The sequence below is a fragment of the Crocuta crocuta genome, unplaced genomic scaffold, assembly GCF_008692635.1.
Source record: "Crocuta crocuta isolate KB4526 unplaced genomic scaffold, BGI_CrCroc_1.0 scaffold43, whole genome shotgun sequence".
In the NCBI taxonomy this organism is placed as follows: Eukaryota; Metazoa; Chordata; class Mammalia; order Carnivora; family Hyaenidae; genus Crocuta; species Crocuta crocuta.
The window spans coordinates 845,902-872,368 of record NW_027529429.1 but is presented as its reverse complement, the minus strand read 5'-3'; the positions used below and the strand labels follow the sequence as shown (position 1 = coordinate 872,368).

At 53.8% G+C, this 26,467-nt stretch overlaps 1 protein-coding gene across 1 annotated transcript; it reads left to right on the top strand.

Annotated features, from left to right (window-relative positions):
• The first annotated feature begins 5,635 nt into the window (after window positions 1-5,635).
• Window positions 5,636-26,461, top strand: DCHS1 (dachsous cadherin-related 1). Its single transcript, XM_077759554.1, has 20 exons — window positions 5,636-7,426; window positions 13,115-13,303; window positions 13,400-13,631; window positions 13,769-14,005; window positions 14,387-15,412; window positions 15,621-15,814; window positions 16,011-16,107; window positions 16,208-16,365; window positions 16,561-17,425; window positions 17,519-17,758; window positions 17,850-17,975; window positions 18,605-18,814; window positions 20,085-20,963; window positions 21,081-21,194; window positions 21,375-21,586; window positions 21,675-21,829; window positions 22,025-22,155; window positions 22,271-22,554; window positions 22,921-23,059; window positions 23,392-26,461. The coding sequence occupies exons 1-20, from the start codon at window positions 5,636-5,638 to the stop codon at window positions 26,001-26,003; spliced, it is 9,891 nt and encodes a 3,296-aa protein (XP_077615680.1). The 3' UTR covers window positions 26,004-26,461.
• The last annotated feature ends 6 nt before the right edge of the window (window positions 26,462-26,467 follow it).

The window sequence follows — 26,467 nt, the reverse complement described above, 5'->3', positions numbered from 1 at the left end:
TCTTGTTGAAATATTAACTTCTGTGATACTGCCTCCTTTTTTCTTTTTCTCTTCCAAGAAGAATAAAGGTCTCCTCAGTCTGCTCTGTAAATGTGACTCCTCCTCAGGGTTCTATGCTAGACTCTTTTCTTCCTCTGCACATCCTAGCTGATGTGTCTCCATGCCCATGGTTTTCACTTACCTCTGGATCTGTCCAAATCCCTGTCTCCAACCCAAACCTCTCTCCTCCAGACCTGCAAATCCAACTGTGCCTGGGACATCACCATGTGGGGATCCCAATGGGCACCTGAGAAAATGACTTCTCCTCTGTGGTATCCTAATGGTACCACTTTAGTAACCAGGCCAGAACCCTGGGATCAATCTAGACCTTTCCATTCCCTCACCCTTCCCAATGTGTCAATGGCCAAGTCTTACTAACTTCACCTCCGTTATCTGTATCTTCTGCTACTGACCTGGGCTGTCACAGACACCTCATACCTGGTCTCTCTCCTTCTTTAGGTCCTCTTCTTCAGGCCTCCATAGTCTTGCTAGCACTCCCTCCCTTCAGCTCCCCTGTCATTTCTTTCTTTCCCCACCTTTCCCTTCTCCCTGCACCCCAGGCAGCATGGAGTACATAGTCTTGGGATCAGATTGGGGCTCTGTTAACTCAGGAAAGTTGTTTCATACTAAGGAAGGCAGGACACCTTCCTCACAAGGTTGTTATGATTAAATGGGATATGTCTGTGAACTACCTGGCATAGAGCCCAGCACACCATTAAAGTTCAGAAAAGGGACTTTTCCTCCGCTTGTATCTGTCCCCAGCCTCTCGCTGAAGTGGCTCCGGGGAACCAGTCCTCAGGAGGGACACAGCCCTCCCATGGGTTGTCTCAAGGATACCCTGGGAAGCCAGTTTGTCAGCCTTCTCCTTCCTCCCTTCCTGACCCTCCTCTCCTCTCTGCCCTCCAACACAGCTCTGCCTCCCACCTCTGTTTACCTCCCCACACCTCTCCAGGCTAACTGTGTCACCTCTGACTTAGCTCCCTTCTCTGTAGTAACTGCACTCACCCTCTCCTTTGCTCTTTGCCACATGTTCTCTCTCCTTTGCCACAGTCTTGCCCCCAACCACCCCCACCAGCATTCTCACATCCCTTCCTCTCCCTGTTATGCCTGGCCCTCCCTTTGCTCACCAAATCTACCCTGTCTTCCACGACTTCTGCGCCAATCTGCTTTTCTAGTCCCCCCCTCACCCTGTTGTCTTTCTGGTCCCTGCCCCTCCCTGGCCCTAGGGCAGGAAGTTGAGGGAGGAGGCCTGGGCGGTGCCAGCTCCCCCAGCCTGTTTCCCTTCAGTACCTCGGCCACTCCTCTACTTCCTCCTGGAGCACCCCTTCCTTTATGGCTCCCCTACTCCTCCCCCCAACCCACCTCTCTTTCCTCTCCCATGTTCCCCCTGCTCCCAGGTCCTGTAGACACACAGGCTGCGGTGGGGGGAGGATTGACATCACATTGCAGGCCCCAATGAACAGCCTCGCCCCTCCCCCTCCTAATGAAAACCAGCTGTGGTTCCAGAGGCCCAGATGTGGGGCTAGAGGGGGAGAGCGGGATGGAGCCAGAGGACAGAGCAGCAGGACCGAGACAGTGAGGGCATGCAGTAAGGCAGAGCTTAGTGGGGGAGGACAAGTGACCGATCTGGGGGCAGAAAGAAGACAGGTCTGGGCAGGAGACAGGTGGACTGCTGAGGCCAGATCTGGGGGAAGGGACAAGACAGATCTGGAGAGGGAAAGAGACAGGAACAGGGAGGAGGAGCCAGTCCTGGGGAAAAGGCACTGAGAAGCACCGGACAGATGGGGAGATGGTGCTGAGAGGAGAGTTGGAGACAGGATGAGACAGTCTCTGGAGGGAGTCTGGAGTGCGAGTTTGGAACTAGAAGCCCTGGAGCAGGAAGTGATGAGGCACAGTCCAGACAGAGGCCCCAGAGACCTAAAGGTCACAACTGCAGCCACAGAGCTGACCACGAGTGCCCCGGCAGCATGTGCGAGAGCATGCCTCTGTGTGGGTGGGTCTGCAAGTGTGTGCGCGCGTGCCTGCTGGTGTGTCTGCACACGTGAAAGTGTGTCTGTGTACATGGGAGGGAGGTGTGTGTGAATGTGCCTGTGTGCATGTGTGGGGGGGTATCATGCAAACATGCCTGTCCATGTGAGGCCTGTGAGAAAGTGTCTTTCTGTGTGTACAAAAGCATGCCTATGTGTGTCTTTGTATGCCTGCATGTGTATGTGGGCGGGGGGGGTGGGTTCCATGGGAATGAATATGCCCATCTATGTGTGTGAAAACATGCTTCTCTGTGAAGGGGGGCGTATCTGCATGTGTGCACTGGCTGTGTATATGTCAACGTAGCCCCTGTCCAAATATGTATGAGTGTGTGTTGAATGTACCTGTCTCTATGTGAGTCTGTGTAGCTGTCTGTGCATGGGTCTGTGACTTTGTGAGTATGCACCTTTGTGTGTCCATTGTGAGATTATACTGGGGGAGTTTGCAATGGACAGGCACCCATGGGGTGATGAGGAGGACACCCAGGTTATACAGGTTAGGGGAAGGGATAACTGTCTGGGCCCAAATGCCTCTTCTTTAAGGCTGATGATTCACCTGGGCTTTTATCTCGTTACCATTCATACATCTTTTCATTCAGAAAACGTATTGATCACCAACTACATGCCATGCTCTATGCTACACACAAAGGTGAATAAGATACAATCCTAACCCCTCACATAGCTGACATCCTGTCTCTGAGTGAGATGGAATTATAATACAGTAATAAATACATTGGCCTCACTGTCCATTATCTTTTCTCCTCATCCACCATAACTGCTTTCTCTCCACTGATTGATTAAATAAATACAACCAACTCTTAACCCTTGATCCCTAACCCAGTCTCTAGGCCCAGATGGATCTGGGCCCCTAGGCTATCCCTGTACACTCACCCTCTCTGCTCTCTGAGTCAGACCTATGTTCACTCAAACCTCCCTGTTCAGAATTCCTCTGACCTGTTAGCCCATGTGGCAGTTCCATGAGCTCCTCACACTTGAGTACCTGAGGAGCGTGAACACAGAGAAGCCCAGAATTCTGAAGCCAGGATGCAGGGACCCATCAGAGGTGGTGTTGGGAGGTGCTGAGAAAGCATCTAACAGATGCCCAGCTCTGAGCTCCTTGCTTCCATTGCCTATAATTCTCACAGAATCATCTGGATTAGGAAAATAACTCAAACTTTAGTACCCCCACTGTTTTTATTGCCTCACACAGGTGGGAGGGATGGGGATTGGAAGTGTAAGTGAGAGGTCACAAACTCCTTCAGGAAGACAGGAAGTCCTAAAGCAGAGCTAATATATAAAAACCCGAGGACACACAGGACTGACCATGGTGTCTCAGGGGCACAGGCTCACGTGTGTTTGTGCATGTCATCTGAGTTGGCATATCCATGGACGTTTCTGTCTGTGTCAGCACGTGAATGTGGTGGTGTAGAATTATAAGGCTCTGACCTTGCACTCAGCACTGATTGTCTGCTCACACTATGCTAGACAGAATGCAACTAAGACCCTGAAGTTGCTGCCCTAAGGGAGCCTGCAACTCAGAGCTGCTGTGCAGTTTATTGCCAGTGTGCACCTAGAGCAGTGGGAGCCCAGAGGGTACAATGGGCTCTGGAGGTGGGGGGAGAGAGACGCCCTAGAAGATTCCACAGAAGACAGAATATTGGAACTGGATCTTGAAGTCTGAATAGGAGATGGCCACTTGGAGGGGATTTTTAAAAGATATCTCAGGATGGGAGAGTTGTGCACATAGGGCAAAGAGTGGGAAGGAATATGGGGATGGCTTTAGTGCTGGGATGCAGGGTGCAGTGAAGAAAGTAAAGATAGGGCGCGCTGGAGAGGTGGCAGGGCTCAGATCAGGAAGCTATACTAAGGAAGCTGTACTTTATCTTTTGGGCCAGAAGTTGTCCATGAACCCCTGAAACTGCAGACACAGTTTGTGGGTATGTGCATCTGCATTTTTTTTCTAGAGAGCAGTGATTTTCTGCTGTCAGTAATGGGGAACCTTTGGAAGCCTGTCTTCAGGAGTGATTTGGTGAAAGCTGCATGGATAGCTCTGATCAGGTGGAGATGGGTCAGAGGGTCCAGGCCAGGAGGCAGGGAGAGCAGTAAAGGGCTGTTGTAGGAATCAAAAGGACAGATAACTCTGTTCAGACTAGGTCAGCAGCACTGCAAAGCAAGAGGAAAGGGCAGACTTGAGATAGGTCTTATTGAGATGGTCAGGTGCTGATGACTAATTAGAAATCAGGCCAAAGAAAAGTAGAGAATCAAGGAGAGCTTCTGAGTGGTGGTACGATTCACTGGAAGGAGAATGGAGGAAGGAAGTCAGCTTGAGGTGAAGGTTGGGGATTCAATGTTCTGCAACTCTCTCTGTAGGCCTGGAATCCGCATCCACATACTCTATAGAATCCATTTGGCAAAGTCTCATTGGCTCTTCAAAGGCCCCTTCCTCTGGGCTTCCACAGCACCTCATATGCCATCTGACACCACACTAGTCACTAGTGTATCTCCCTATCTGGACTGGGACCTGCCTGGGAACAAGACCGTGCCCTTCTTTTCTTCCCTGGGACCAGCGCAGTGCCAAGCTTAGAGCAGGTTAAGTTAATTCTTGAATATATCACCTACACGCTGACCTAATCCATCCTTCACCCTTAAAGCAAGTTAGTTCCCTAAAAACACAATTTGTAGGAAGGAAGGAGGGAGGGATGAAGAGGATTTTTAGGGTGGTGAAACTACTCTGCATAATACTATAATGCATGCCATTATACATGTCCATTATACAAACACATACATATACATTATACATTTGTCCAAACCTATACAATGTACAACACATGGCTGAGTGTCCAACTCTTGATTTCAGCTCAGGGCATGATCCCAGGGTCATGGGATTGAGCCCCATATCAGGCTTCAGTCTGCTTAAGATTCTCTCTGTCTCTCACTCTGCACCTCTCCCCTGCTTGTGCTCTTTCTTTCTCTCAAATAATCAACTGATTAAATTAAATTAAATAGGAAAGTCTTCAACATATTTAAATGTTGGTAGAAGGCTCCAGAAGGTGATGATTGAAGGTGAAGTTACCAAAAGCACATGGTTATTAAGACATTAGTCCTGAATGGGAAGAAAAATAAGAAAGGATTGGCCATATTTTAAAGTCCAGAGATGAAAGGAAGGGAGTCCAAGGGCATTGAGACCTGAACAATAGAAACAAAACAGTCTGCTGGGGGAGGAGGGTTGGGGTGGCATGGCAACCTGCCAGGGAAAGACTGGAGCGGGTCCTGAGGATTTCTGAAACAGGCACTTCTTGGGCTCAAGATGGGTGCCCAGCAGCACAAATGCCCTATGGCACGGCTGAACATGCCTGAGTCTTGCTGTGGCTTCCGTCCCAGTCTCCCTGGACCATTAATTCTGTTCCCCCACCTCCCCAATCATGACCTTTTTCCTTCTGCTTTGCTCCCAGGTCAGGGAGCCTGAGCTGGAGCCAGGGCCTGAGTTGGACCCGATCCAAAACCTTAGATCAATCTGGGCCTGGAGCCTGGCCCAGAGCTGGAGCCCAAGTCACAACTGGACTGCCCCTGTCATGCAGAAGGAGCCGGGCATTGTGCCTTCCTGCACTGGTATGCAGAGCTCCAGGCCCTTCCGCCTGCTACCACTGCTGCTGCTGCTGCTGGTGGGGGCCAGAGGGTCAGGCGCCTGGGGTCAGGCCGGGAGCTTGGACCTACAGATTGATGAGGAGCAACCGGCAGGCACACTGATTGGGGACATCAGTGCAGGGCTTCCGCCAGGCACGGCAGCACCTCCCATGTACTTCATCTCTGCCCAAGAAGGCAGTGGGGTGGGCACAGACCTGGCCATCGATGAACACAGTGGAGTGGTCCGTACAGCCCGTGTCTTGGATCGTGAGCGGCGAGATCGCTACCGATTCACCGCAGTCACTCCTGACGGTGCCACCGTAGAGGTTACTGTGAGAGTGGCTGACATCAATGACCATGCTCCAGCCTTCCCGCAGGCTCGGGCTGCCCTGCAGATACCTGAGCATACAGCTCTTGGCACCCGTTACCCGCTGGAGCCTGCTCGTGATGCAGATGCTGGCCGCCTAGGAACCCAGGGCTATGCACTATCTGGTGATGCGGCTGGAGAGACCTTCCAGCTGGAGACACGTCCTGGTCCGGATGGGGCCCCAGTGCCAGAACTGGTAGTTACTGGGGAGCTGGACCGAGAGAATCGCTCACACTACATGCTGCAACTGGAAGCCTATGATGGCGGTTCACCCCCGAGGAGGGCCCAGGCCCTGCTGGATGTGACACTGCTGGACATCAATGATCATGCCCCAGCTTTCAATCAGAGCCGCTATCACGCTGTTGTGTCTGAGAGCCTGGCCCCTGGCAGTCCTGTCTTACAGGTGTATGCATCTGATGCTGATGCTGGCGCCAATGGGGCTGTGACTTATGAAATCAACCGGAGGCAGAGCGAGGGTGATGGACCCTTCTCCATTGATGCACACACGGGACTGCTGCGGCTGGAGCGGCCACTGGACTTTGAGCAACGGCGGGTCCATGAACTGGTGGTGCAGGCGCGGGATGGTGGGGCTCACCCTGAGCTGGGCTCAGCCTTTGTGACTGTGCACGTGCGAGATGCCAATGACAACCAGCCCTCCATGACTGTCATCTTCCTGAGTGCAGATGGCTCCCCACGAGTGTCCGAGGCTGCCCCACCTGGCCAGCTCGTTGCTCGCATCTCTGTGTCAGACCCAGATGATGGTGACTTTGCTCATGTCAACGTTTCCCTGGAGGGTGGAGAGGGCCATTTTGCCCTAAGCACTCAGGACAGCGTCATCTACCTGGTGTGCGTAGCTCGGCAGCTGGATCGGGAGGAACGGGATGCCTATAACTTGCGGGTTACGGCCACAGACTCAGGTTCACCCCCACTGCGGGCCGAGGCCACCTTTGTGCTACACGTCACTGATGTCAATGACAATGCGCCTACCTTTGACCGTCAGCTCTACCGACCTGAGCCCCTTCCTGAAGTTGCACTTCCCGGCAGCTTCGTGGTGCGAGTGACAGCCCGGGATCCTGATCAGGGCACCAATGGTCAGGTCACCTATAGCCTGGCCCCTGGTGCCCACACCCGCTGGTTCTCCATTGACCCCACGTCAGGCATCATTACCACAGCTGCCTCGCTGGACTATGAACTGGAACCTCAGCCACAGCTGATTGTGGTAGCTACAGATGGGGGCTTGCCTCCTCTGGCCTCCTCCGCCACAGTCAGTGTGGCCCTGCAAGATGTGAATGATAATGAGCCCCTGTTCCAGAGGACTTTCTACAATGCTTCGCTGCCTGAGGGCACCCAGCCTGGAACCTGTTTCCTGCAGGTAAGTTAAGTCCTACACACAGCGGGATGTTGCTGTGGGCAGGAATGGATGAAAGGGTCACAGGGACCTCAGAACAGAAACCAAGCCTTGCAGGTGCATCTGTTTATGGTGACTTAAGTCAGAGGGTTTGGTCCTATCCTGTGAGCTCCAAAGTCTGTGCAGAGGGTGAGAGCTAATGATAAGATGAGAAAGCAGGGTGCGAGAGCTGGGCCAGGTAAGGCAGTTGGGGGAACTAAGATTGGATCAAGAGAAAAAGTGTCCTGTGGTGTCAAGAAGTGAGAGAAACTCTATCAAATCTCAAGCTGTTCTGAAAGGCAGAGATGGAGATTCTGTATACCCATGTGGCTCCTGTTTCCCTAAGGAGATGCCAGTATTTATGGAGCCCCCATCCAGTTCTGGGCTCTGCTGGAAGAAACCCCCATCCCTCTCCCTGGAGCTGAGTCTTGATGAGACATTTGAGCTCAGGCACAAGATAATGAGAACTATTAGTGAGATCCCAATGTCCAGAGCAGGAAGGCCTCTCAGAGGAGGAGGTGGGGGCCCTGGACAGACTCTGGGAACCACAGAGTGCCTGTAAGTCAGGCCTGGAGGAGATGGAGGGGGCATGAAACTAAAGAGGCAGGCCGAGGCCAGATTGCAGAAGTCCTTGGAGACCAAGCCGTGAGGGGTTAGGACTTTATTTGGAAGGCAAAGGAGGTCACTGAACTTCTTTGAGCCAGAAGAGGGTGTGATCATATTGTTTCATTTTTTTAAAAAATATTTATTTATTTGTTTTGAGAGACAGACAGAAGTCAGAGAAGGAGCGGGGGGAGAGAGAGAGAGAGAGAGAAAGAAAATCCAAAACAGGCTCCACACTATTAGTGCAGAGCCCGACAGGGGGCTTGAACCTATGTACCATGAGATCATGACTTGAGCTGAAACCAAGAGTAGACACTTAACCAACTGAGCCAACCAGGCCCCATTGTTTTTGTTTTTTAGAGGCTACATTTTTAGATTCACACCAAAATTGAGTCGAGGGCAAAGATTTCCCATATACCCTTTGTCTCCATACATGTATACTCCCCCACCAGAGTGGTTCATTTGTTACAACTGATGAACCTACACTGACACATTATCACCCCAATTCCCTCAAAATAGTTTACATTAGGGTTCAATCCTGGGGTTGTACATTGTATAGGTTTGGACAAATGTATAATGTGTATGTGTATGTATGATGGACATATATGATGGCATGCATTGTGCATGTATTATGCAGAGTAGTTTCACCACCCTAAACATCCTCTTCAACCCTCCCTCCTTCCACCCTACAGATTGTGTTTTTAGGGAACTAACTTGCTTTAAGGGTGAAGGATAGATTAGGTCAGTGTGTAGGTGATATATTCAAGAATTAACCTAACCTGCTCTAAGCTTTACACTGTGCTGGTCCCAGGGAAGAAAAGAAGGGCACGGTCTTGTTCCCAGGCAGGTCCCAGTCCAGATAGGGAGATACACTAGTGACTAGTGTGGTGTCAGATGGCATATGAGGTGCTGTGGAAGCCCAGAGGAAGGGGCCTTTGAAGAGCCAATGAGACTTTGCCGAATGGATTCTATAGAGTGGATGCGGATTCCTGGCCTACAGAGAGAGCTGCAGAACACCGTAATGTGTTCAGGTGACTGCGTCATTCAGGTTGGCCTCAACTGTGCTAAGAGTTGCAGAGAGATGAGACAAAACAGTAGATAGGGACCAGATTACAAGCTTTGATTTTGTTTTAAAAATCACAGGGGGCCAAAGAGGGACTGTAGGCAAATCTGATATGTCTTTTGAAAAGATTGCTTTGGCTGCATCGTGGAGTATGGATGCAAGAGGGGAAATGGGAGGTAGCGAGGCCTCTTTGGAGAGTAGTGCTTGAAGTCTTTATGTCTCAGAAGTCCACCAGACCCTAGCGCATCTTCTCAGGGCCTAGACTTCAGGCCAGTGCCTGGATCCAGCTGACGCCTTGCCACTGGCCAGACTCTGGGTATTTGCCTGCCTGCCTGCTGCTGTCCAGCTCCCACCCACTCTCCCATGTGTTTACTCTCCCTCTCTTGGCCTAGGACCAGTGGGTGATGGCTTCCAAACTTCTTCCTCCTCATTAGTGCCTGAAGCAAGAGGGTAACGTTCCAGGGGGTTTCCTAGAGTTTTTACTCTTCATAACTATAGGGAAATAGGAGTAAAAATGACCACCGGGTGTTCATACCTGTTACAAGATGCCCTAATATTCGATTCACTCAATATACATTTATCAGATATCTACCATGTGCAAATCATTGCATTAGGGACACGGAATACAGTCATGAATGAGTCATTACCCCCGCCCCCTGCTTCATGGAGTTTATAGTCTAGAGCAGAGATTCATGTGGAAAGAAGTGGTTATACTGCAATAAGAAAACTTCCATAATGGGGTCTTATGTGAGGTACAGACGGACAGCACAAATGTATTCCAAAAGAGATGAGCCTTAAGCTGAGACTAACAGGATTAGCAGGAATTGGTGAGGGGACCAGATGGTAGGGAGTAGAGGGTGGTAGTCCAGGCACAAGTGACATGCACAGAGTAGTGGGAGAGCCTGACTTGTTCAGGGGCCTACAAGTGACTCAGTGTCTCTGGAGTTTAAGGTGTGGGATGGGAGACTAGGAGGGAGACTGTGCAGGTAGGCCAGACAGTGAGGAGTCAAGCCAAGCCAAAGGGTTTGAGCACTTTTCTTTAGAAAACATTTAATATTTTCAAGTGGAAGGGTAATAATCATATTTGTTTTCTCAAAAGATGATTTTGGTAGTCAGTATAGAGCAGTGGTTCACAACTGGGAGTGATTTTGCCCTCTGGAGGGGACATTAGGCAATGTCTAGAGACATTTCATTCTGACACATGAATGTCTCAAGTGGTGGAATGCTACTGGCATCTAGTGCATAGAGGCCAGGGATGCTGTCAAACATCCTATAATGCACAGGACAGCACCACAACAAAGGATTATCTGGTCCAAAATGCCAGTTGTGCCAAGGATGAGAAGTCCTGGTGTAGAAGATGGATTGGTGGGCCAGACACCTATCAGAAGGGAATCACAATAGTCCAGGGGAGAGATGACTCAGGCATAAGTCAGGACAGTGATAATGGTGATGGAGAAGAATAGACAAATAGGAGAGATAATGAGGATTTACTTAGTCCCTAGTTGATTGATATACCGGGAGAGGAAAAGGGAAGAACAGATTTCTGGCTTGAGCAACTGCCTGGATGGAAGAGTCATTAGACAGGGTTTGGAATGATCATGAGTTTAGTTTTGGACAGGTTGGATTTAAGGTGCCTGTGGGACATCCAAGTAGAGATGTTGAGCAGGCATCTGGATGTGCAGGTTTGGAGCTCAGAGGAATGGTCCAGGTCAAAGTGTAGATGATGGTCAAAGCGACGGAAGTGGAAGAGAAGGTCCTGAGGGAGCATGTCAAGTGAGAAGGCCAGGGAGAGATCCCAGGGAGCAACAGTATGTGAGAAGAGTCAGGGAAAGGGGAGGCAGAGGAGGCTGTGGAGGGGGAGGCAGCAGGAGGAGAAGCAGGAGACACCTGGGAAGGAGGTCAGGGTGGGGTGGGTGCTGTAAGTTTGTGGTCTGGTAGGAACTTTAGAAAATTCACAGATAAGGGTGTTTACTTCCTCCTTGAAATAGTGCATTCGATGACAGCTAGGGGCCAGTGGGAATGAAAGAGAGCTGAGTGGGAGAGGGGGCTGACCAAGGTCGGGCTGGGAGGCAGGGTTGAGCGCCTGCTGAAAAGAGAACTGCGCATTTGCGGCAGAGCCTCTGAGCTGGAGCTGCACAGACCGGGAATTTCACTTCTGCCTTGGTCATTTCCAGTTAGTGGCCTCTACGCCTTTTGGGGTCACTTCCTGACAACTTCCCCTGACCACTATTTATTGCTTTCTTCCTGCAGGGAGTCAGAGGGCAAAGGTCTTTAACAGCTTCTGGAGATGGTGCAGCAGCTGTGCTGCAGCCCGCCTGGATGGATGCAGGGGGATGTTTGTCTCCTGGGATATCTGGGCCCACAGCCACAGTAAAGAGCTAGAGCAGGAGCTATTTCCAGGGTTTAGCCTGACTAAGACCCATGGCAGGGTCTTAGTGTCTCTCTGGAGGGTAAACAATGCCACAAATCACTTCTGTTAAGGCCCTGGGCAACAATTAGAAGTCCTTGGCTAGCTTCTTCTCTGAGGAACATTTTCTGGCTATGAAAAGGGAACTCTCCAGCTTCCTCTTACAGCATATCATGACCCTAAGATCCTTGTATACACAGAGAGTACTTTGTCACAGGCTACAGAAGCCAAGACCAGCTAACACACTGTTGGGGGTCTAATGTGCACCCAACGTGTAAAACTTAGTTTGAAGGAAGTTTTTGTTGTAAGGGCAATCAGAATATCTGTTTACTCATTCAACAAATATATAGAGAGTACCTACTGTGTGCCTGGCCCTGTCCTAGGCTCAGAGGCTTTCAGAATAATGTTCTTGCTGCTCTGCTTCTGAAATGTTCAGAGGCTTCTGACATTGGTGTCCAATAGTTTAACTTTTCCTGAGCCAGTCTAGGGGATGCCCAAGGATTAACCAGGAAAGCCTTCCCCTACTTCTTGGTTTTGTGGAGCCCCCTGGATATAATGACCTTAATGTTCCATGGACTTGCACTTCTCCCTCTCTTACTTCCAATGAGATTGGCTTGAGAGGCAAACGCTACCACAGGTGCATGAGCCACATCCATAAATCCACAGAGCAGACCCTGATCACTCCAGTGATTAGATCCCAGTACCAATCAGACCCTGCTCTGGAATGGTCAATCTCTGGAAAATGCAAGGCTAGAATATCAGTCCCAGTAGGTGCATCGATCAGCTACAGGTTCTCTGCTCAGAGTAGTTATGAGACTTGGTGATGGTTATTAACTCCCTGTGACCCACCTGGAATTTACAGTCACAGCCCAAGCACTCTCCTTAGTCCTTATCATTTGCAGATTCCGCATTTGTGAATTTGCAGACTCTCTAAAATTTATTGGTAACCCCCAAAACAATACTCATGGAGCTTTTGCACTCATTCCTGGACATGTGCAGAATGATGAAAAATTCAAGTGGCCTGACGTGCACATTCCAAGCAATGCTCTGCCTTCATGTTTCAGCTCATACTATAAACACGGGTCCTTTTTGCGGTCTATTTATGCCACATTTTTTGCATTTTTGTCCTCTTTGTTTGGTGATTTTGCTGTTTAAAATGGTCCCCAAGTGTAGTGCTGAAGTGCTGTCTGGTGTTCCTAAGCACAGGAGAGCTGTGATGTGCCTTATGAAGAAAATTTGTATGTTAGATACGCTTCATTCAGATATGATTTATAGTGCCATTGGCCATGAATTCAATGTTAATGAATCAACAATATATATTACATAAGGTGTCTTTAAACAGAAACGTGCATAAAACAAGGCTATGTATTGACCAGCTGACATAAATGTTGTGACCAGAGGCTCACAGGAACCTCAACTAGGTGGTGAGGTCTGAACTGCAGTTCGGTTTTGGCCCATGTTCTGTTGGTGGCCTCTATGTGTCCACCATCTGGAGACCCTGGCTCCCAGATGGCCCAGGGCCTTCTCCTTCTAACTGCCACTTAGCTCTGGCTCTTCTGGTCAAAAGGATGGGACATCACTCACCCCAGCCTCTCCCCAGGTGACAGCCACAGATGCAGACAGCGGCCCATTTGGCCTCCTCTCCTATTCCTTGGGTGCTGGACTTGGGGCCTCAGGGTCTCCCCCATTCCGCATTGATGCCCAGAGTGGTGATGTGTGCACGACCCGGACCCTGGACCGAGACCAGGGGCCTTCGAGCTTCGACTTCACAGTGACAGCTGTGGATGGGGTGAGTGGGCAGACTGTGGGTAGGTGGTGTGTTGGAACAGGGCATTCACCAGAACCAGACGAGGCCCACCTGACTTATGGCTGCATGTCTCCCTAGGGAGGCCTCAAGTCCATGGTATACGTGAAGGTGTTTGTATCAGACGAAAATGACAACCCACCTCAGTTTTACCCACGGGAGTATGCTGCCAGTCTGAGTGCCCAGAGTACACCAGGCACAGCTGTGCTGAGGGTGCGTGCCCATGACCCTGATCAGGGGCCCCATGGGCGACTCTCCTACCACATCCTGGCTGGCAATAACCCTCCACTCTTTGCCTTGGATGAGCACTCAGGTGAGGATCCTCCCATTCTCAGGCCTTGCCCCCGGACCTCTCTCCTCACCTGCTTACATGAAGTATTGCCCCTTCCCATAACCTTTCTACCTCTATTCTGTTTCCTTATACATCAGTGCTTCTATTCCTTCTCCCAGGGCTGTTGACAGTAGCCTGGTCCTTGGCCAGACGGGCCAACTCTGTGGTGCAGCTGGAGATTGGGGCTCAGGATGGAGGTGGCCTGCAGGCAGAGCCCAATGCCCGAGTCAACATCAGCATTGTGCCTGGAACCCCTGTACCACCTGTATTTGAGCAACTACAGTATGTCTTTTCTGTGCCAGAGGATGTGGCGCCAGGCACCAGTGTCGGCATAGTCCAGGCACACAACCCACCAGGTATCCTTTATCATTATACCGATTTGGTGCTATACCCAGACACCCCAACATAACCCATTTCAAAGTACCCTAGAGTATTACACCATAGATAGCCCCGGCATAAAACACGCAGGTTCCAACCCCAACACCTCCCTGGGCACAGTACAGGCCCTCTGCTTCATCCTCAGGAGCATGAATGTCCCCCTAATAGTTTGAAAGACACAGGTATGGACAGTGCTTCTCCTTCCTTGGGATCAGAGTCTGGGCCCCCACTCACTAGGTGCCTCCCATCTCTTGTCTGATTCCTCTCTCCTCTCAGGTCGCCTGGGGTCTGTGGCCCNCTGGGCCCCCACTCACTAGGTGCCTCCCATCTCTTGTCTGATTCCTCTCTCCTCCTCTCAGGTCGCCTGGGGTCTGTGGCCTTTGCCTTATCAGGCGGGGATCCCCGAGGACTCTTCTCTTTAGATGGGGCCTCGGGGCTGTTACAAACACTTCGCCCTCTGGACCGGGAGCTGCTGGGACCAGTGCTGGAGCTGGAGGTGCGGGCAGGCAGTGGAGTGCCCCCAGCTTTTGCTGTGGCTCGGGTGCGTGTGCTGCTGGATGATGTGAATGACAACTCCCCTGCCTTCCCTGCACCAGAAGACACAGTGTTGCTGCCACCAAGCACTGCCCCAGGGACCCCCATCTATACGCTTCGGGCTCTGGACCCTGACGCAGGTGTTAACGGTCGAGTCACCTTTACCCTACTTGCTGGGGGTGGTGGGGCCTTCACTGTGGACCCCACCACAGGCCATGTACGGCTTATGAGACCTCTGGGGCCTCCAGGGGGGCCAGCCCATGAGCTGGAGCTGGAGGCCCGGGACGGAGGCTCCCCACCCCGCACCAGCCACTTCCGACTACAGGTGGTGGTACAGGACATGGGGACCCGTGGGCTGGCTCCTCATTTTGACAGCCCCACCTACCGTGTGGACCTGCCCTCAGGCACCACCCCTGGAACTCAGGTCCTGCAAGTGCAAGCTCAAGCGCCAGATGGGGGCCCCATCACCTACCACCTTGCAGCAGATGGGCCAAGTAGCCCCTTTGGCCTGGAACCACAGAGTGGTTGGCTATGGGTGCGAGCAGCACTGGACCGCGAGGCCCAGGAGTTGTACACACTGAAGGTAATGGCAGTGTCTGGGTCCAAAGCTGAGTTGGGGCAGCAGACAGGCACAGCCACCGTGAGGGTCAGCATCCTCAACCAGAATGACCACAGTCCCCGCTTGTCTGAGGAGCCCACCTTCCTGGCTGTGGCTGAGAACCAGCCCCCAGGGACCAGCGTGGGCCGGGTCTTTGCCACTGACCGAGACTCAGGACCCAACGGACGTCTGACCTACAGCCTGCGACAGCTGTCAGAAGACAGCAAGGCCTTCCGCATCCATCCCCAGACTGGTGAGCACTGGGGCCCAAATCCTGAGATCTCATAGCCTCAACCCCAGACTGGTGAATACCCAGACAGAATCCCCAGACCCCCACCATGAGGACCAGGACTCAGCCTGGACTTTCGCCCTGGCATTCCTTCCCACACTCCCTAAACCCCAGCTTCTCAGCTGCAGGCCTCAGGCTGTGCCCATACATGATCCCTATCCTGCACTCCCAGGAGAAATGACCACACTCCAAACCCTGGACCGAGAGCGGCAGAGCAGCTACCAGCTCCTGGTGCAGGTGAAGGATGGGGGGAACCCGCCCCGTAGTACCACAGGCACCGTGCACATCGCAGTGCTCGACCTCAACGACAACAGCCCCACCTTCCTGCAGGCTTCAGGGGCTGCTGGCGGTGGCCTCCCTATACAGGTATGTGAAGTGGCAGGACCCTGCCCTGAAGAAGTGTGAAAGGCAATGGGGGGTCTCCCCACAGAGCTGTAGGTGTAGGTCAGAAAGACTGGCTCTTGGAACAGGTGTGAGAGTGAAAAAGGGGCTCTGCCTGTGTTCAGGTGAAGGGAACTTGACCCTGAAATGTCTCAAGTAGATGAATCGTGTGTCCCCACAGGTACCAGATCGAGTGCCTCCAGGAACACTGGTGACGACTCTGCAGGCCAAGGATCCAGATGAGGGGGAAAATGGCACCATCCTGTACACACTAACTGGTATGATGGGGAGACTTGGCAAAAAGGGAGTTGGTGGGTGATGGCATGACCTGCCTAGTTCTGGGACTCATGCCCTCACTCTTCCTCTACCTGTCCCCAGGTCCTGGCTCAGAGCTCTTCTCTCTGCACCCTCACTCGGGGGAGCTGCTCACTGCTGCACCCCTGATCCGAGCAGAGCGTCCACACTATGTGCTGACTTTGAGCGCTCACGACCAAGGCAGCCCCCCTCGGAGCTCCAGCCTCCAGCTGCTGGTGCAGGTAAGGCTGCCCTTCCTTAAATCTGCCCACTTCTTGGCCACTGCTATGGGCTCCCTCAAGAGCTACACCTTCGTGGAGTCCTTGTGGCCTCCAGTCAGGCTACTCGGACTGCCCTACCAGCTACCCAGCAGGCCAGCCCAGACCCCTTTTACACGCCTCCCTTTGATTCTGACCTTCCTCCTCGGTCCACAACAGGTGCTTCCATCAGTTCGCTCGGCTGAGCCCCCACCGGATCCCTCAGAGCCAGACCCAGCGGCTCCGGTGCCCGTCGTGCTGACGGTGACAGCAGCGGAGGGGCTGCAGCCCGGCTCCCTGTTGGGCTCCGTGGCGTCACCAGAGCTGGCCGGGGTGGGCGCACTCACCTACACGCTGGTGGGCGGCGCCGACCCGGAGGGCACCTTCGCGCTGGATGCGGCCTCAGGGCGCTTATACTTGGCCCGGCCCCTGGACTTCGAGGCGGGCCCGGCGTGGCGCGCTCTCACTGTGCGCGCCGAGGGCCCAGGAGGAGCGGGCGCGCGGCTGCTGCGCGTGCAGGTGCGCGTACAGGACGAGAACGAGCACGCGCCGGCCTTTGCGCGCGACCCGCTTGCGCTGGCGCTGCCGGAGAACCCTGATCCTGGCGCGGCGCTGTACACCTTCCGCGCATCGGATGCGGACGGCCCGGGCCCCAACAGCGACGTGCGCTACCGCCTGCTGCGCCAGGAGCCGCCCGTGCCAGCGCTGCGCTTGGACGCGCGCACTGGGGCGCTCAGCGCACCGCGAGGCCTGGACCGGGAGACCACACCTGCCCTGCTGCTGCTCGTGGAAGCCACCGACCGGCCCACCAACGCCAGCCGCCGCCGCGCAGCGCGCGTTTCAGCGCGTGTCTTTGTCACAGATGAGAATGACAACGCGCCGGTGTTCGCCTCCCCCTCACGTGTGCGCATCCCAGAGGATCAGCCGCCCGGGCCCGCGGCACTGCATGTGGTAGCGCGGGACCCAGACCTGGGCGAGGCCGCACGCGTGTCCTATCGTCTAGCAGCTGGTGGAGACGGCTACTTCCGGCTACACTCCAGCACCGGTGAGTTGGGCGCAGAAGTCGGGGCAAGGGAGGGTGCTGATGTGGAGGGAGTGTTGAGGTTTGCTTCCAACCTTCCCTACCCTACTCACCTAGGAGCGCTGTCGGTGGTGCGGTCCCTGGACCGAGAACAGCGAGCTGAGCACGTACTGACGGTGGTGGCCTCCGACCATGGCTCCCCTCCGCGCTCAGCCACGCAGCTCCTGACTGTCAGTGTCGCTGACGTCAACGACGAGGCACCTGCTTTCCAGCAGCAGGAGTACAGCGTCCTCTTGCGTGAGAACAGCCCGCCTGGCACGTCTCTGCTCACTCTACAGGCAACCGACCCAGACCTGGGTAAGACCTAAGGGGATGAATGGAGAGAGGTACATCAGGCAGGGAAGGGTACATTTACCCGCTGACTTCCTTCCTTGCTGCCCTTCCTCAGGTGCCAATGGGCAAGTGACTTATGGAGGCATCTCTGGCGAAACCTTCTCCCTGGACCCAGACACTGGAGTTCTCACAACTCTTCGGGCCCTGGACCGGGAGGAACAGGAGGAGATCAACTTAACAGGTACACACTGACAGGACCCTAAAAGCCTGAGGTGTTTGTTATAAACAGCCAGTGTTACATGGGCAGAAATGCCAAATTACCTTCTAGAAGCTTCCACCTATTACAGCACAGCTCGTCATATTTCTGGATCATTTTGGGGCAGATTGCAAGGTGATCAGACTTCTAAGCTGTCACCATCGTCATCACACAGAGTCTCAAATACATGTCACAGCTGTGCTCTTTAGGATTCCCTCAGATTATACTGTCGGCCATCTAACAGAGAAACCTACTGATTGTACCAGAGAGGTTAGGTGACTTGTGCAGGCTAACACAACTTGGAAGTGGTAGAGCTGGGACTTGAACCCACATTTTTGATATCTCACTTAGTGCCTTTTCTGTCACACTACTACTAATCCAAGATCATCTTGCATGCACTAAGCATGGGAGATGGGAAGGAATAAAACATCTTCTGACTTGTATATTTATATGTACGTGTACATGTGTAGGCACCCGTGCACTTGTGGAGTGTAGAGAGATGGACGTTTTCTGGTTCATGTGTGCACCTAATGAACACGTGTGAATGCTGTGTAGTACGAGTTTCCCCATGGGATGGGAGCAGGCTAGATCTCCTTGATTTTGCTTCCCCACAGTGTATGCCCGGGACAGGGGCTCGACCCCGCTCTTAACCCATGTCACAGTGCGAGTGGCCGTGGAGGATGAGAATGACCATGCCCCAACCTTTGGGAGTGCCCACCTCTCCCTGGAGGTGCCAGAGGGCCAGGACCCCCAGACCCTTACCGTGCTGCGGGCCTCTGATCCAGATGTGGGAGCCAACGGGCAGCTGCAGTACCGCATCCTGGGTGAGAACTGTCCCACATCCACTCACCCAGCGCCCACTTGCCCAGTCCTACTCCTTGTTGGCTTATGTCAGCCACAGTGTGTCTGGTGTCTGGGTTTCCTTTCCCTTCTCTTTGTCTTCTTTTTTCATTCACGTGTATATGTGTTTCTGAGTTTCTCTTTCTATGCCTCTTCAGCTCTTTATCTCCCTCTGTGTCTGTCTGTATTTTCCTGTTTCTTTTTTTTGTCTCTGTGGAGCACTTGTTCTCAAACTTTTTGCTCTCTATCACCCTTAATATTCTTAATTTTTGAGAACCCTAGAGAGTTTTTGTTTATGTGATATCAATATTTATTGATACAATGTGATATATATACATGTATAAATACATATTTATAATAAACATAACTATTTATTATATTAGACATTTAAGCTGAGAACAATTTTATTTTTTATTTTATTTTTTATTATTTTTTAAAGTTTATTTACTTATTTTGAGAGTGAGAGAGAGAGAAAGAGAGAGAGCAGGGAAGGGGCAGAGAGAGAGGGAGAGACAGAATCCCCAGCAGACTCTGTGCTGTGTCAGCACAGAGGCTGATGCGGGGCTCGAACTCACAAACCATGAGATCATGACCTGAGTCAAAATCAAAAGTCGGATGCTTAACTGACTGAGCCACCCAGATGCTCCATTTTTTATTTTGTTTCTCTTTTTTTTTGAGAAAAATTGTAAAATGCTATCGTAAGTCAAGCCAATGAAGAATGCTTGCCATATTTCTGCATAGGCACAAAGAAATATTAGGGATTCAAATAATTTCCTGGACAGCAATAAGATTGCAAAGATTATAGCAGGTGTAACTAAAGGTAAGCCAGCAAAAACTGAATGAGTCTTTGAAAACACACATTTATGTTCTAAACTTTTGGCCTATTTCTAGAAGATGTAAGAATTCATAGGCACACATTCCATTAACTATCCAAGTGATGTCATCACAAGTCATGTAGTGTCTGGATTCCACTATACATTTGTGAAATACTAAGAATTAAAAAGGCAAATAATGTCTTAGTATTGCTATGAATCTAGTTTTGATCCTTGATCTTATATATTCCCTGGAAGGAGTCTCCAGACCACACTCTGAGAACGATTTTTTTAGTGTATCTCCCTTTATCTTCTGTGGTTCTCTTCTCTGCCTTTCTCCCTGTTTCTCTCCCCACCACTCTGTCCCATTTGCTGTTGCCTGTACATCACCCCCATTTCCATGGGCTGACACATGTTTATGTGCACATGTACTTCTCTGCAGATGGGGACCCATCAGGAGCCTTCGTCCTAGACCTAGCTTCTGGGGAGTTTGGCACCATGAGGCCACTAGACCGAGAGGTGGAGCCAGCATTCCAGCTGCAGATAGAGGCCCGGGATGGAGGCCAGCCAGCTCTCAGTGCCACTCTGCTTGTGACAGTGACAGTGCTGGATGCCAATGATCATGCTCCAGCCTTCCCTGTGCCTGCCTACTCTGTGGAGGTGCCTGAGGATGCACCTGCAGGGACTCTGTTGCTGCAGCTACAGGCTCATGACCCCGATGCTGGGGCCAATGGCCGTGTGACCTACTACCTGGGTGCAGGTGCAGCAGGCGCCTTCCTGTTGGAGCCTAGCTCTGGGGAATTGCGCACAGCCACAGCTCTAGACAGAGAGCAGTGTCCCAGCTATGCCTTTTCTGTGACTGCAGTGGATGGTGCAGCAGCTGGGCCCCTGAGCACCACGGTACCTGTCACCATCACAGTGCGTGATGTCAATGACCATGCACCCACCTTTCCTACCAGTCCCCTAAGGCTGCGCCTGCCACGCCCAGGCCCCAGTCTCAGCACCCCAAAGCTGCCTCTGGCCACTCTACGAGCTGAAGACCGTGATGCTGGTGCCAATGCTTCCATTCTATACCGGCTGGCAGGCACACCACCGCCTGGCACCACTGTGGACTCTTACACTGGTGAAATACGTGTGGCCCGCTCCCCTGGAGCCCTGGGTCCCCGGGATCGTGTCCTCTTCATCGTGGCCACCGACCTTGGCCGTCCAGCTCGCTCTGCCACTGGTGTGGTCATTGTTGGGCTGCAGGGGGAGTCTGAGCGTGGACCCCGCTTTCCTCGGGCTAGTAGTGAAGCTGTGCTCCGTGAGAATGCACCCCCAGGTGGGTCCCCAACAATGTCTCCCAGCTTTGTATCCCTGGATGAGCTGGCGTTACTTACTGAAAATGTCTCCTAAACTCCCTTAGCTCACTGTCCAACCAATACCGTCCTCTCTGCAGGGACTCTCATTGTCTCCCCCAAGGCTGTCCATGCAGGGGGCTCAAATGGACCGATCACCTATAGCATTCTCAGTGGGAATGAGAGAGGGACTTTCTCCATCCAGCCTAGTACAGGTAAGGGGCAGGAGCAGGGGCTCTGTGAGAGAACAGGCTCCTGGGGAAGGTCCTTTCTGGGCCCGAGAGGCTCTGGTTGTGGAAGGGCTGCCCTTGAGGAAGGGTCTCACCAAGGCAGGCTCCAGGGCAGGCAAGGGCTGTCCATGATGCTTTCTTTCCTCTCCCCCCTCCCCCCTCCAGGAGCTATCACAGTTCGCTCAGCAGAGGGGCTGGACTTCGAGGCAAGCCCACGACTACGACTAGTGCTGCAAGCAGAGAGCGGGGGAGCCTTTGCTTTCTCCGTGCTGACCCTAACCCTGCAAGATGCCAATGACAATGCTCCCCGCTTCCTGCGGCCCCACTATGTGGCCTTCCTGCCTGAGTCCAGACCCTTGGAGGGACCCCTGCTGCAGGTGTGGGGTGTGATGGGAAGATGGGGGGCAGGGCTGGCCGGACTTGTCTGTGGCTAGCTCAGTGCCAGCAGCCTCCTCCTCCCACCAGGTGGAGGCAGATGACCTGGACCAAGGGCCCAGTGGACAGATCTCTTACAGTCTGGCCGCATCTCAGCCAGCACGGGGATTGTTCCATGTAGACCCAGCCACGGGCACTATAACTACCACAGCCATCCTGGACCGTGAGATCTGGGCTGAAACACGGTAAAGCTTGGCTCTGTAGACTCCCAACACCCCACCCTGGGTCTGTCCAGCTTCAAGCCCTGCCCTGAATCCCCCCTCAATTCCTGGGCCACATCCTGAGTCCCCAAGACCTCCAGCCTGTTGGGAGTCCTCCTAGCCCTGCCCAGGATTTTCCCTTTTCCCCAGGCCCCACTCTTGATTGTGCTCTGTGTCCAGGCTGGTACTGATGGCCACAGACAGAGGAAGCCCAGCCCTGGTGGGCTCAGCTACCCTGACGGTGATGGTCATCGACACCAATGATAATCGCCCTACCATCCCCCAGCCGTGGGAGCTCCGAGTGTCAGAAGGTGAGGGCTGGGTAAAGTGAGAGGTACAAAGGGTGGTAGGGCAGTACAACACCCTACCCTGGGGCTCCAGGGGTGTCTGGGACCATGCCAGACACACATGTCCTATGTATTACAGATACGCTCTTGGGCTCAGAGATTGCACAGGTAACAGGGAATGATGTGGATTCAGGACCGGTGCTATGGTATGTGCTGAGCCCATCTGGACCCCAGGATCCCTTCAGCATAGGTCGCTATGGAGGCCGTCTCTCACTCACGGGCCCCCTGGACTTTGAGCACTGTGACCGCTACCACCTACAACTGCTGGCACATGACGGGCCTCACGAGGGCCATGCTAACCTCACAGTGTTTGTGGAGGATGTCAATGACAATGCACCTGCCTTCTCGCAGAGCCTCTACCAGGTATTGATGCCCCTAGATGTTCCCACACCCAGGCCCAGTGTTGTTCACGCTGGAAGGAAGTGACATGGCTAGAAGNGACGGGGGTGGGGGGGAAGGGGGGGTGGAGCTGGATGTTGGAACTGACCTGAGGATGGAGCCCTGGGCTTGGGAGGGTCCTGTCTCGAACCAGCCTTCCATGTCCTAGGAACTGTGTCTAGGTACTTCATCCTGTGTCCAGAAATGGAGGAAGGTGAGCAGTTTGATTATCCAGTATGGGCTTCAAGCTGAGCCCAAGCAGGGCTTATGGGATCAGGCTCCAGAACATAGGCTAAGTGGGCAGTAGGGCAGTGGGAAGCTTGGCCATAAACACTTGTCCTCACCCCTCAGGTGACACTGCTTGAACACACACCCCCAGGCAGTGCCATTCTCTCCGTCTCTGCCACTGACCGGGATTCAGGTGCCAATGGTCACATTTCCTACCACCTGGCTTCCCCTGCTGAGGGCTTCAGTGTTGACCCCAACAATGGTACGTCCTTCCTGGGATCTGACCCCTTATTTTTGACCGTGATGGGCCCTATTTTGACCTCATTCCTAGAATTTCTTGCCTGAACTCAACTCCTGGATCTCTGACCCAGGGAGAAAATTTTCCCCTCCGTAGTCTCTATTTTAAGCCCTGTTCTGACTGCATGTCTAGAAGCCATTTCCTGAATCCTGGAGACCATTCCACAAACTCCCAGCACAGGCCATTCCCTGGAGTCTGACTTTCAAGGCCATATCCTAGGCCCCAAAGCATCACCCCTTTGCTCACCTACAGTCTCTGCTGAATGCATATTTCTCTCCATCCCCTTCTCATCTCAGGGACCTTGTTCACAACAGTGGGAACAGTGGCGTTGGGCCATGAGGGGCCAGGAGTGGTAGATGTGGTGCTGGAAGCACGAGATCATGGAAGGCCAGGCCGGGCAGCACGAGCCACAGTGCATGTGCAGCTGCAGGACCAGAATGACCACACCCCTAGCTTCACATTGCCACACTATCGTGTGGCTGTGACTGAAGATCTGCCCCCTGGTTCCACCCTGCTCACCTTGGAGGCCACAGATGCTGACGGAAGCCGCACTCATGCCACCGTGGACTATAGCATCGTCAGTGGCAACCGGGGCCGAGTTTTCCAGCTGGAACCCCGGCTGGCTGAGGCTGGGGAAGGTGGTGGACTAGGTCCCCGGGCACTGGGCTGCCTGGTGTTGCTTGAACCTCTAGACTTTGAAAGCCTAACCCAGTACAACTTAACTGTGGCTGCAGCTGACCGGGGCCAGCCACCTCGCAGTTCAGCTGTGCCTGTCACTGTCACTGTGCTGGATGTCAATGACAACCCACCTGTCTTCACTCGAGCATCCTATCGCATGGCAGTTCCTGAGGACACACCCGTTGGAGCCGAACTGCTGCACGTGGAGGCCTCTGACGCTGACCCAGGTCCTCATGGCCTCGTGCGTTTCACGCTCAGCTCAGGTGACCCCTCTGGGCAATTTGAGCTGGATGAGAGTTCAGGTGCCTTGCGACTTGCCCGCCCCTTAGACTGTGAGACCCAGGCTCGACATCAGCTTGTAGTGCAGGCTGCCGACCCTGCTGGGGCACATTTCGCTCTGGCACCAGTGACCATTGAAGTCCAGGATGTGAATGACCATGCCCCAGTCTTCCCTTTGAGCTTGCTCAGCACCAGCCTGGCAGAGAACCAGCCTCCAGGCACTCTTGTGACCACTCTGCACGCAATTGATGGGGATGCTGGGGCTTTTGGGAGGCTCCACTACAGCCTGTTGGAGGCTGGGCCAGGGCCTGAGGGCCGTGAGGCATTTGCACTGAACAGCTCAACAGGAGAGTTGCGGGCACGAGTGGCCTTCGACTATGAGCACACGGGAAGCTTCCAGTTGCTGGTGGGTGCTGCCGACGCTGGGAATCTCTCCGCCTCGGTCACTGTGTCAGTGCTGGTGACTGGGGAGGATGAGTATGACCCGGTATTCCTGGCTCCAGCCTTTCACTTCCAGGTGCCAGAAGGTGCCCGGCGTGGCTACAGCTTGGGTCATGTGCAGGCCACAGATGAGGATGGAGGTGCTGATGGCCTGGTGCTCTATTCCCTTGCCACCTCTTCCCCCTATTTTGGTATCAACCAGACTACAGGTGCTCTATACCTTCGAGTGGACAGTCGGGCACCAGGCAGTGGGACAGGCACTTCTGGGAGTGGAGGCCGGACACGACGTGAGGCACCACGGGAGCTGAGGCTTGAGGTAGTGGCACGGGGGCCTCTGCCTGGTTCCCGGAGTGCCACGGTGCCTGTGACCGTGGATATCACCCACACTGCACTGGGCCTGGCACCTGACCTCAACCTGCTATTGGTGGGGGCTGTGGCAGCCTCCCTGGGAGTTGTGGTGGTGCTTGCAATAGCAGCGCTGGTCCTGGGGCTGGTGCGGGCCCGTAGCCGCAAGGCTGAGGCAGCCCCTGGTCCAATGTCACAGGCGGCGCCCCTGGCCAGTGGTTCTCTGCAGAAGCTAGGCCGAGAGCTGCCCAGCCCACCACCCTCGGAGCACCTCTATCACCAGACTCTCCCCAGCTATGGTGGGCCAGGTGCTGGAGGACCCTACCCCCGTGGTGGCTCCCTGGACCCTTCACACTCAAGTGGCAGAGGCTCAGCAGAAGCTGCAGAGGATGACGAGATCCGCATGATCAATGAATTCCCACGTGTGGCCAGTGTGGCTTCTTCCTTGGCTGCCCGTGGCCCCGACTCAGGCATCCAGCAGGATGCAGATGGGCTGAGTGACACATCCTGTGAGCCACCTGCCCCTGATACCTGGTATAAGGGCCGCAAGGCAGGGCTGCTGCTGCCAGGTGCAGGAGCCACTCTGTACCGAGAAGAGGGCCCACCAGCCACTGCCACAGCCTTCCTGGGGGGCTGCGGCCTGAGCCCTGCACCCACCGGGGACTATGGCTTCCCAGCAGATGGCAAGCCATGTGTGGCAGGTGCACTGACGGCCATTGTGGCTGGTGAGGAGGAGCTCCGTGGCAGCTATAACTGGGACTACCTGCTGAGCTGGTGCCCTCAGTTCCAGCCGCTGGCCAGTGTCTTCACAGAAATTGCCCGGCTCAAGGATGAGGCTCGGCCATGTCCCCCGGCTCCCCGTATTGACCCACCACCCCTCATCACTGCTGTGGCCCACCCAGGAGCCAAGTCTGTGCCCCCCAAGCCAGCCAGCACGGCTGCAACCCGGGCCATCTTCCCACCAGCCTCTCACCGTTCCCCCATCAGCCATGAAGGCTCCCTGTCCTCAGCTGCCATGTCCCCCAGCTTCTCACCCTCACTGTCTCCTCTGGCTGCTCGCTCACCTGTTGTCTCTCCATTTGGGGTGGCCCAGGGGCCCTCAGCCTCAGCACTCAGCCAAGAGTCTGGCCTGGAGCCACCTGATGACACAGAGCTGCACATCTAGCTGTGGCCCAGGCTGGGCCCTGACCTGGGATGCGCACAGTGTCCCCAATGCAGGCCCCATCTGAGCCTGCCCTGGGCAGCCTCGGACCACGATTGGCCACAGGGGAGGCTAGCTCCCCATCCTAAACTCCTCCAGTGGCGGCAGGTCCCACATCTCACCCTGGCCCCATCAGAGCACCAGTGCCACAGAGGCCCTGTTCAGCACTGACCGGGGCCAGGTCCGATGTGGGGAGAAATCTGAAGGAGGCAGCAGCCCTGGGTTCTCAGTGAGGGCTTCCTGCCCTGTGCCAGCACCTTGAGGTGGAGCTGAGACTTTATTTATTGGGGGGTAGGGAGGATGGGGGGAGGTCCCTCCAACCTGTTTGGGCCCAGCTTCTTTGGGTTCCACTGACATCCCTGCCCCTGCCCAGAACCAAGTGCCAATTCTCACTCTGGAGCCTTAATAAACTGCAGTTTGTATCCAGT

Coding starts and splice junctions, on each gene's coding strand:
- DCHS1 (XM_077759554.1), top strand. CDS start 5,636: ATGCAGAAGGAGCCGGGCATTGTGCCTTCCTGCACTGGTATGCAGAGC. Junction 13,632..13,768: donor TGCCTTGGATGAGCACTCAG/GTGAGGATCCTC, acceptor TCCTTCTCCCAG/GGCTGTTGACAGTAGCCTGG. Junction 21,195..21,374: donor CTCCATCCAGCCTAGTACAG/GTAAGGGGCAGG, acceptor TCCCCCCTCCAG/GAGCTATCACAGTTCGCTCA.